An 11,298-nucleotide genomic window follows, 5' to 3' on the forward strand; every position below is an offset into this window, starting at 1 on the left:
CTATGATGGACCTCCTCCCATGCAGTGGTTTGTTTCATTGCATTCTGCATGAAATTACGCATTGATTGTTATATAACATGATAGTATTATTCAAAAATACCAAGATTTAAAAAATTTTGGCCAGTAGTGGTGTCACACACACACACACCACTGTGCGCGTCACCTGGTGCAGCCTGCACCCTCCTAGCAACGCCACTGTGCCCTGGGAAAAATAAATAAGTATTTATTTATGATAATAACTGATGAATAGAATGAGCCAGTATAGTGTACCAGTTAAAAATGTTAGATCCAGACCAGGGAGACACAAGTGAGCTAGTCACTCACCTATGAAACTCTCCAGCTGACCTCAGGAAAGTCACTTTTTCTCAGCCTAACCTACTAGATTATTATTGCCACAATAAAGGGGTCGGAGAACGTGCCTTGCGGGATCCTATGGAGGAAGGATTAAAATGTAATAAAGAAATGAAATATGCATTACTGTTAAGTTGCAGTGGAAATGTGAATGCCAAAGGATTTATCTGTGACTTAAACACCTTCTCAATACTTCCTTTTACAGCAATACTATGAAGTGCCCATCGCAATGAAGTCTGTGTTTGATCTGATTGATACCTTCCAGTCACGTATCAAAGATATGGAAAAGCAGAAACGTGACGGAATTGTCTGCAAAGATGACAAGAAACAGTCCCTGGAAAACTTTTTATCCAGGTATTTCTTGGAGCTCGTTTTAATTTCTCTGAATCGTGTAAATTGGTTTAAAATTGGTAAATTGGTTGGCATTTGTTGAGGATTCTGGCCCAAAACTTGCAACTGTCTCAGTAGTTAATTCCTTAAAAACAGAGAGGTGTTGGAGACTGTCTTGAAAGTAGGCACAGAAATCCTGGCTCCTGTGTCTTAACATCCAAGGATGGTCCTGCCAGACTCTACTTTTCCCACATTTGGAGCATGCCCAAGGAGAGCCAGAGCACAGTGTGTGTTAGAAATAATAAGATTTATTGATATACAGAAGTGAGAGAGAGAGAGAGATTATATACAGAAGATGCAATAGGTAAAAATATACTTAAGGATAGGCAGTGGACAAACAAAAGCTTACAACAACATCCTTTGAATTTGCTGGAGATTTCACGCTACAGCAGATGGGTTGGGGGGGCAAGCTGTGGGGCTTGTCCATTGGTGAAATTCAAGGGGGCATTTGGATTTATACACCCACTCCTAGAAAAGCTACTAGAAGCAGCTTGGAAGCAGCTTGGAGCTTAAATTCCTGCCTCTAATACAAAATGTCTTGAAGCATCATCTTTCCCATACAAGCAGGTCTCCCCCCATTTGGGCCTTGCCTTATCTAAGGTATTCAGTGAGCTAACTAGGCATAGCTCTAAACAGCAGCTGTGAGCTTGTGGTTCTCAGGCTTTGCTCAATAACCAGCAGACAAAATATCACGTGATATACATGCATTTCCAAATCAGATCTTTGCTATGGCCATGAAAACAACTGAAGTTCTGAGAGCTATGATAAGAAGATAGCAAGCAAGAGGTCACAGGGACAGAACAGCACAATTTGCTATTGTGTAAAACTCCTGCAAAGTTACTGCTGCTCTAATTGAGGCATTCAATGGCTGCATTAAAATATGGTAAACACCGTCCTGCCCTTGGGGTGACTGTTGATTTCTTCTGAAACATACAAGAAGTTCCTCATATAGATACCATATAGTAGATGGGCCACTGATTTGATCAATGAATGGAATTGTTCTAGAACATCTTCCTGGTGTGGAGATTCTTTAAAAAATTGCAGCACAGTTTTGGCTCTTACTTTCTGCCATCAGACTAATCTTCCTATAGAGCATGAGGACGAGCCATAATTGGGAACAGATGTCCACCAGTAAAGACTGTCAATAAAGAGTCTGCATTTCTGCTTAGGGAAACTGCATGATATTGTTGGCTTTTAAACAACCCTAATAATTCAAATAAAGCATAGAGGGGAACACAAAAATAGAATGTGTGTAAGTGGAAATGTCTTCAAATATAATTTTATTTTCTCCAAAGGGGGAATCAGTAGATTTTATGTATTGAAGAGACCTCCCTCATATCTGAATGCTGGCAGTACTAATTTGCTTTCCATAATTACCTCTCCCCTTGAATGAAACAGCAGGGAGGCATCATCATTTCTCTGCCATTGCCTCTCTGAGAAAGGTAGTCAAAAGAATGATGTTGATTGTTCTTAATTTGTATGTTGAGTTCTAGTAAAAGGATCAGTGTTGAGAACAATCCAGACTGATGTCGGGGCAGGCTGCTAATTTGTCTCCATTTTGCGGGCCCAGACTAAATTTTATCAAGGGCTACAGCATTGTCTATTCTTTTCTATGATCATTGGCTCTCTTCCTGAGACGTGACTGTCTGGATGGTGCAGGCCCCAAATGCGAGTCTAAGTAGCCCCTCCTATTTGCCCTTGGTGCCATTCAGGCAGCAATACGCAGATGTTACTGCTGGAATGGGAACCCAGTTCTGCTCATGTCACCAAGTGAATTTATTCAGCAGGCTGAATTCACAAAGAAGGGAAGATGGGGGAAGAAGCCACAGAGAAGGGGAGATGGGGAAGAAGCCAGCCCTGATCCACCAATTGAATTTTTGCAAAAATCCATGGATTTTTGCACTTGTTTAAAAAGAAATTAAAAATAGTGTTCTTTTACCTCTTTTTGGAGGTCCCCTGAAAATGCACCATTGGCTGTGGTGCAGAAACACATAATCAGTAGAATGTGGGTAGGTCTGTGCCCAGCACCCCCTTCAAGTAGCACCCAGGACAGATGTCCCCACTTGCCACACTCCAGATATGCCACTGCTATTTTCCATACATATGCCTAATGTATATCTTCAGGTCCTTACCATCATCTCCCCTTAAAACAGTATAGGTTTCATTGGAAAACATGCAGTAGACAAAATGCAAATGTATCTGCCACATAAAATGTAAATCAGCCTGTCAGTGAAAGCACTGAAAAAAGAAGGTTCTAGAAAACTGATACATCCAGGAGCGCTGAGGCACTGTCTGCAAGACAGCAACATCTGTAGCCATTTAAAATATCATTTCCTGCTACAGAAATACTCGTGTAACTCTGTACATTCCTCTAAACCTAGTTAGACTAGGTGCTTCTGTGGAAATAGAATATTGTTTTGAAAGTATAAAATAGAGCTTCATTGACGCTTTCCAAGTTCATTGCTACATGTGTAACCCCCCAACTCATTTTCCTGAATAAGGCAACAGAAGGTGGTCTCCAAGGCGGGGGGAATAACTGGGATAAGTATATTTCATTCACATTATGTCTGCTGGTCTAGAGAAACTTGTACTTTTTATAGCAAACAGGATAACCTGAAACCTAAAGTGGTACTTGAAAATCATTTGTGTCATATTGCTTCCTCGTGTTCACATTTAGCCTGATCAACAACCCAGATGAACTGTATCCAACTTTATTTCCATTAGAACTAATGGCACTAAAATCAGTTTAAATGTTTTTCCTTCAATCTAGTTGGACTGGACTGAATATTTTGCACAGTCTTTAGCTGTGTTGTAGCAGCATCATATGGCAATAAGTATGGATCAGACAATTAGAAATATTTAAAAGAAATTCTGGACCCAGGTCAGGTTATAATATTTGTAGGGAGTTCAGGTCTAGGCCTCCAGTGTTGAATTGTGCTTCTAAGATCCAAATCATAACCAATTTTCCAGCACTGGCATAGCAGTGCCAATGGGACTTGTGCTGCATCCTACAGTCGGGTGGCATTCAGGGACGCCTCCTTAAAGTAAGGGAATGTTTGTTCCCTTACCTCAGAGCTGCACTGCCCTTATGTCAATGCTGGAAAGTGGGTTAGGATTGCGCCTTAAGTCTCTACATAGAGATATTATTTTCTAGCTAGAGATGAATGGTGCCTTTGCTGATGGTTAACTTGGCAGATGCTTCTTCTTGATCGTCAGCAGATGAACTGCAGTGAGCTCCTTGAAGAAAGATGTGGTTGTGGTAAAAAAAATAGTTTTCATATTTCTAAGGGGAAACAGTTAAAGGATACCTTCTCTTCCCTCCTTGGTAGCCCACCTACCTACCAGTATTCCTCAAACAGTGGTCCGTTTTCTCAGATTCCAAAGCGGGTTTGCCACTCTTCACAAAAGAGTAAAGTAGGCCTACCCCACTTTATTCTCTTCTACTGAATATCTGACATTCACTGTTAGCAGTCAAATGAGCTAAGGGAAGGTAGAGTTCTGGGTGCAGAAGGTCTCGTTCAACCTCTAAGCAGGATTTGAAAAGACACCCTTGTGAAACATTGGAGAAACAATGCCAGCCAGTTTAAACAATACGCAGATGGATCATTGGCCTGACTGAGTATGCAGCAGCTTCATGTGCTTCTCAAAGAAATAGTGACTCACCAGTGGGTACTTACACTTAATTTGGGGAAGATACTGTCTTATAATGCTTTCTTTTCATTCCAGATTCCGATGGCGGAGGAGGCTGTTGGTGATATCTGCTCCCAATGATGAAGACTGGGCCTACTCACAGCAGCTTGCTGCCCTCAGAGGCCAAGCCTGTAATTTTGGTAAATAAAGACACAATTCCCTTTCCGTCTAACCATTAGCTAAATTCCTCTACATCAGTATGGGAAATCACAAGCCTGTGGGCCAGATCTGGCCTCCTAATTGCCATAACCCTATAGTACAGTGTGCCCTCAAAATGCACGGGCTCAGCACCTATGGATTCCACCACCCATGGATGCCTCTCTGCATCTCAGAGGGTCTCCAGGGTATGACCAGAAGCCACTTCCAGTCACACCCAGGAGGTGTTCTCAGTTGCAGGGAGGTCCATGGCTCACTCCAGAAGCATGCCTCAGAACACCTCCTGGACACGACTGGAAGTTGTGGACACAAACTGGAAGTGGAGGCCTTCCGAAGAGGTGGGAAGGCCCGTGGAGTGAGCTGCAGTTGGCATGACCTCTGGAGGGACTGGCACGGCCCCTAGGTAAGTCACTGAGGCATTGGGTGCTGAGCTTCATCATTTGCAGAATTTGTTATCTGGGGGGGGGGGGGTTCAGAATGGAACCACCACAGAAAACAAGGGCCCACTATATATCTGCCAAGCTAAAGCACTGCCATTGCTCTCGTAGGGCGTGAACTATGGGAGCAAATGGAGAGCTCGCTTACAGCATGCACATGGAGACTGCTTAAAAAAAAAAGCTTTGCATGCTTTGTGTAAGGGATGTATTGTATACTACTTAGCTGTTGTGTTCTTTTAGTATGCAGTGCATTTCGCATATATTATCTTGATGTAATTCTTTCAACAGTTCTACATAGTAAGCATTATTATCCCTCTAAAAAGTGTTGGCAACCTTCAGTCTCGAAAGACTATGGTATCGCGCTCTGAATGGTGGTTCTGGAATCCCTCTATTGTTGGTGGAAGGCAGGTGGCAAAATTTTGTTGGTGGTGGAATCCCTCTATTGGTGGTGGAAGGCAGGGGGCTGAAGATGAGAGGGAGTGGCTTGCCCAGTGTGTTCATGGAAGTGGCAAGCTTCGAACCAGGGACTTTCTGATTTGCAGTTTAGTTTCCTAGGGTCTAGGCAGGCATGCACAACACATTACATCGGCTCTCAGCAGTAAGGAGCAGTGATAGCATGGAAACCACACAACCATATGTGATAGTGTCAGTGCATACAGTAAGCAACTAATGATCATTTTGATCCCCACAAGAAGCACTGCTGTGTAGAACTGAATTTCAGTAGCCTCCACATATGGGCATTAGTGTACAATAGCGTTAGGACAAGGATTGGGCCTTTGGTTGCGTATTTCATTCAGCAGTCTTTGACATTTGGTTGTCTTTTATCTATACCACTAAGGCCAAAATCCTAACCAACTTTTCCACACCGACACAGCTATGCCAATGGGGCATGTGCTGCATTCTGCAGTTGGGGGGCAGTCACAGAGGCCTCTTCGAAGTCAGGGAATGTTTGTTCCCTTGCCTCGGAGCTACATTGCCCTTACCTCACTGCTGGAAAATTGGTTAGGATTGCACTCTAAGAAATACAAGCATGTGTTGCTTAACAACCTTCTGCTTAATGATGGATTGCATATACGATGGTGGTCAAAGCACAACGAAGACACTCTTAATGAGGCAGTCAGAAGTCCCATAGTCTGCAGCAGAGTGTCTGTTAAAGAACAAAGAAGAGGCTGTTCATGCAAGAAGAGGCAATTTATCTCCAGTGGTCTGTGCAGCCAGCGAGTGTCTGTTTACTCCGCAAAGGCACTAGATTGGGCTGAATGTTCACTTAACAACCTAATCACAGAACAGGGATGAGAAAATGTATCCCCGCCTTTAAGTGACGCACTTCTGTAGTAGCAAGTTAAAAAGACAAGATCATCCTTTTTCTTATTCGTTTTTGTCAGTAGATTCAGTCAAGTGGTGGATATCCAAGCGTCCTTAATCCTTGCAGAGTTACAGTTTCTACTCTTTGCATACCATCTGAGCCCATACTGAATGGTCCACGTAGCATATAATTCACCCAGTCTAAAATGGTGATTTGATCTAAATCTCTTATGCAGAACTCCGAAATAAATTGCCCTTTACCCTTAGAATGCAGGCCTTTTGAGTGTGTGTTTTTTCTTTTGCATTGTGGAAAAATTCATCTGTGTTGAAATTTCCTTATTCCTTTACAGGTCTGCGTCACATAACTATCCTCAAGCTGTTAGGCCTAGGGGATGAGATTGGTGGAGTGCTCGAATTGTATCCAATCAATGGTGAGAAATGATTTTCAGTTTTTCTGATTCCTAATCGTAGAACATATTGTACTTGTGTATGTCACTTTCTTGATTAAGGTATATTCCTGAAATGTATAACTTTTTTTAAAGAGGCATGAATACTTTTATTATTTTATAGTGATTTATATACTGCCTTTCTACCCTCAAAGAGACCCCCAAGGCAGTATCTGTTCTGAATCAGTAAGCCCAAACTGGTGTTTAGCTGTGACCACAGAACATGCACAATAGCTACACATGTGGCCACATTCATGGAGCAAAACACCTCAGCAGACACATTTGAGGAACTGTATTCTGAAGGATTATCCACCATGGTCCATGGTCCTGATTTCATGCCTTAGGGCCCAATCCTATCCAATTTTCCAGCACCGGTGCATCTGCAATGCAGCCCCGAGGTAAAGGAACAAATGTTCCCATACCTTGAGGAGACCTCTTTAACTGCCTCCCCAACACAGGAAGCAGTACAAACCCCATTGGCACAGTGGCACTGGAAAATTGGATAGGATTGGGCCCTTAGTTGTCAAGCAGAACTATGAGGATCATTACCTGATCAGATATGACATGATAAGTGAGATTGCATGCCCCTCAGCTTCCCCTCTGTGGCCTATATGATCCTTTCAGAGTCCAGAATTCCCTGCATTTGAGAGCTGTTTCAGATGGAGGAAAAATGTCAAGTGCATGCACTAAAAAATATGTTAATGCTGACAGCCTTCCTGGTTCTCACCTTTCCCAGGAAGTTCCACTGTGGACAGAGAAGATCTCCCTGGTCATTTGGTGAAAGACATCCGCAATTACTTCCAGATCAGCCCTGAATATTTCTCCATGCTTCTGGTTGGAAAAGATGGAAATGTCAAATCCTGGTACCCTTCTCCTATGTGGTCCATGGTGATTGTATATGATTTAATTGATTCTATGCAACTTCGACGCCAGGAGATGGCCATCCAGCAGTCACTCGGCATGCGGTGTCCAGAAGATGAATATGCGGGGTATGGATACCATGGTTATCACCAAGAGTACCAAGAAGGTTATCAAGATGACTACCGTCACCATGAAGGCTACCACCATGGATACCCCTACTGAGGGCTAGCAAGTTAACCTTTGTTTGTACCCTGCTTGCATCCTAATAGGTGTTCAGACCACAAGGTGCCAGACATGGAAATTATTTCACAGCTGCCTGAACGCTTTTCTTTCTTCCTTTGTTCAGTCAAGGGGACTACATGAGTATTGGACTTTTGTCCTTTTTTTTTTTTACACACATGTCAATGAAATGAAATAGATCAAACCAATGTCATTGATGCCTTATGGAATAAAGACTTCTTTGTATTTCCAAGCCCTTCCAGTCTGAGGGTATTACCAAGTGCTATGTATGCATATAACACTCCCTTCTCCTTCTCCAGCCATGGACATTGTTCTGTAGGCAGGACACAAACTACAACAGACTCTTAACTCTCGTATAAATTCTCTCCTCCTGGGTGCCCCCCCACCACCACCAAAGGAACTGAGTATTTATTGGAAAGTGTTGTGAATTTATGTTGAAGAATGGTGAAGCATATTGCAAAACAAAAAGGTAGTTTTTGGGAAAGGAACACAGAATGGATTATTTTAGAAGAACTGAATGCTAAAGAAAGTCCTTTTAAAGTATTTTTTTCCCAACTGAAAGAACTTCTCTTCTGTAATAAAACAGAATAAAACAGCTCTGTAATCTGCTGGTTTCACCTATGAATGACCAATATGGAAGGTGAAGATTGCTTTATGTCTCCAATAACATAAAGGTGCAAACCTTACATGCTGCTGCTTTTGGCTCTGTGCTCTTGTCTTCCAAATGTTTTTCCTCCCTCTGTAGGCAGGAAGGCACTGAACTCAAGGCAGAAGGTAGGGCTAACGAGCCACTCCTGAGGAGGCAGGACCCCCTTCCAGATCCCCATTCATCATCCTGCCTTGGTTAGGGAAGACAGAACTTCTTTCTCATATACTATACACTCATATGAGAAATGCATATAAAAAAACAAGCAGAAGATTGGATAGAGAACAGAAGGGCTTTAAGGCTCATCTCAGCTGCATTACAAGGCCCATCACTTCTGTGACAGGACAGTAGGTTTCTAGAAGATCAGCACCTTCTAGAAATTTTGTCCTCTAGGCCAGTGGTTCCCAAACTGTGAGCCGTGGCACCCTGGGGAGCTGTGGAAATCAGCCAACGGAGCAGTTGGATCCTTGCAAAACCCCACCACCTTAAACAAGATTGTAGCCCTAATGGGGAGCCACAGCCAAGGGAGCCACCTGTCAAAAACATTTAGGAATTGCTGCTCTGGGCGTTTCCTTTACAAAAGCAAACTGTCCCTCATAAATGAAAACAAACATCTGGAATATTCATTGGAAAGTAACTTCCTATTTTTGCATTAGCCAAGCAAAGCGGAATTCTGCCTCCATACATTATCCCAGCAAAGATTCACTCCCTATACATGTGACTGCTAATTCATGGGAACGCAAGGGAAGGGGGCATTTATAGGTGAAAATTAGCAGGCAGGAGAGTGATTCATGCCATTCTCTGCTTATTTTTCCCCACAGCTTCCAGTTCTTCAGCTTGGGTGGTAGAAAAGCAGTTAAACACACAAAACTGCTGTGTAGACATTTGCAGAGGAAAATTGACGGGCGTGGAAAGAATTAAGCATCCCACTGCCTTCCACCTATAAATGCCTCTGCTCATACATTAGTATGGGAGACAGAAATGCTTGCATTTTAATTGTGTGGTTCCTTTAAAATACAGAATAAATGTAAGTAGGTGAACAGATTAGCAGTGAACTGAAAATTTTAAAATAATTTGGCTTCTTTAGGACATCTTGAATTGAGACGTAAGAAGGAAGTAAGAGCTTGTTGAAGTGACAATGTTACGACAAGCTTTGTTCTTCCTTTACCTCAAGGAGACTTCATAGTATCCAAGCTATTAATACAGAGATTGTGGTGGATGCTGCCAGGCTTGAAAGCTGCACATGACTTGTATGGAACAGTTTTAACACGGCTCACAAGACTCCACTGACAGTACAATTCAAAGTCAAACTTTATTACTCACAGGTTTATTTGGCCTTTTGGGCTAGAAGACTTGACTGTAAAACAATTAATCACAAAAACATTCTTTCCTCATACCTCTCTCCTTTATGAAGAAAAAAATGCAAAATACATTGATTTTGTTAATATATTTTGAGTGCAATCCTAGGATTGTGCTGGGCCTTCACAGGTCCCTTGCACTGGTCCAGTACTGTTGCAAATGTATCATAAATCATGTTTGCACAGATTTGTGAGTTGGCTGGGCTGGCGCACATCTGTGCACTGGCCCAGGGAAGCCAGATTTGGCCTCTGCCCAGACACAGAAAGATAAATTCACACTGGCCTCCCTAGGCTAGTGCAGGGGTTGGGGAGGGCAGAATGGGGGGGGAGTGCTGGAGCAGGGGGGAGGGCAGGCAGTGGGTAAGCCCATGATTGGGCCAGGTTCTGGGAGGGGAGTGGTGCCAGGTTCCAGCACCTAGGCTGGATCCTAATCCCCCTCCTAGGCTGCCCAGCAGCACTAGGCTGCTTGTGCCACCTAAAGAGGTGGTGCAGATCCGAGTATCCTCATGTGGGCTACTGCCACACAACATGGGGTAAGGGGAAGTGATTCCCCTTGCCCTGGGTTATGCCGCAGGCCGGCCAGCCTGCCTATTCCAACGCTTTGGGCTATTAGGTTTATTTGGCCTTTTGGGCCAGAAGTTTTGACTGTAAAACACTTAAAACTCAAAACAAATGAGCACCACATAAACCCCAGGCACTGTTAGGTAGCCAGGCCAAGTCTCTCAAAGAATGTATTTGAATTTTTAAAAAGCCACTGATAGGGAGCCCATATCCTCAGTTACATTGGCAAACAATGGAAGAGATCCAGTCAGAAACCAGCAAGGCTAGTACAATAGTAAAACAATAGCCAAAGCAGAATTCTGCTCACTGTCAGTATAAACCAGGGGTGCCCAAATCCCGGCCCTGGGGCCACTTGCAGCCCTTGAGGCCTCTCAATGCGACCCTCAGGGAGCTCCCAGTCTTCAATGAGCCTCTGGTGTTTTGCTGGAGCCCACACTGGCCCAATGCAACTGCTCTCAACGTGAGGGCAACTGTTTGACCTCTCACATGAGCTGCGGGATGACGGCTCCCTCCATTGGTTGCTGTTTCACATCTGTGATGCAGTAGTAGCAGAAAAGGAAAGGCCAGCCTTGCTTTGTGCAAGGTCTTTTATAGGCCTTGAGCTATTGCAAGACCTTCATTCATTCATATAAGTTCATCTTTAATATATTCATTTATGAAAACATATGTAAATTTATTCAAATTTAAATGTAAATTAATTCTTTTTTTCCCCTGGCCCCCGACACAGTGGCAGAGAGACAATGTGGCCCTCCTGCCAAAAACTTTGGACACCCCTGGTATAAACCACACTCTAATGCTGCTCTTATATAAGGACCAATCTTTAGCTCAAATGGCAATTCCAAAGAAACCCTGTCAAG

General features: G+C 43.3%; 1 protein-coding gene across 1 annotated transcript in view; it reads left to right on the forward strand.

Moving 5' to 3' along the window:
- CCDC80 (coiled-coil domain containing 80) overlaps positions 1-8,562 on the forward strand; it is a 30,034-nt gene extending 21,472 nt beyond the window's left edge. The window contains exons 5-8 of the mRNA XM_066622340.1: positions 557-705; positions 4,468-4,571; positions 6,680-6,760; positions 7,512-8,562. Of these exons, the coding sequence (XP_066478437.1) occupies positions 557-705; positions 4,468-4,571; positions 6,680-6,760; positions 7,512-7,858 (681 nt within the window). The 3' untranslated portion in view covers positions 7,859-8,562. The remainder of the gene's footprint in view (positions 1-556; positions 706-4,467; positions 4,572-6,679; positions 6,761-7,511) is intronic.
- Positions 8,563-11,298: the final 2,736 nt, after the last annotated feature.

The sequence above is a fragment of the Tiliqua scincoides genome, chromosome 3 (assembly GCF_035046505.1).
Source record: "Tiliqua scincoides isolate rTilSci1 chromosome 3, rTilSci1.hap2, whole genome shotgun sequence".
Classification (NCBI taxonomy): Eukaryota; Metazoa; Chordata; class Lepidosauria; order Squamata; family Scincidae; genus Tiliqua; species Tiliqua scincoides.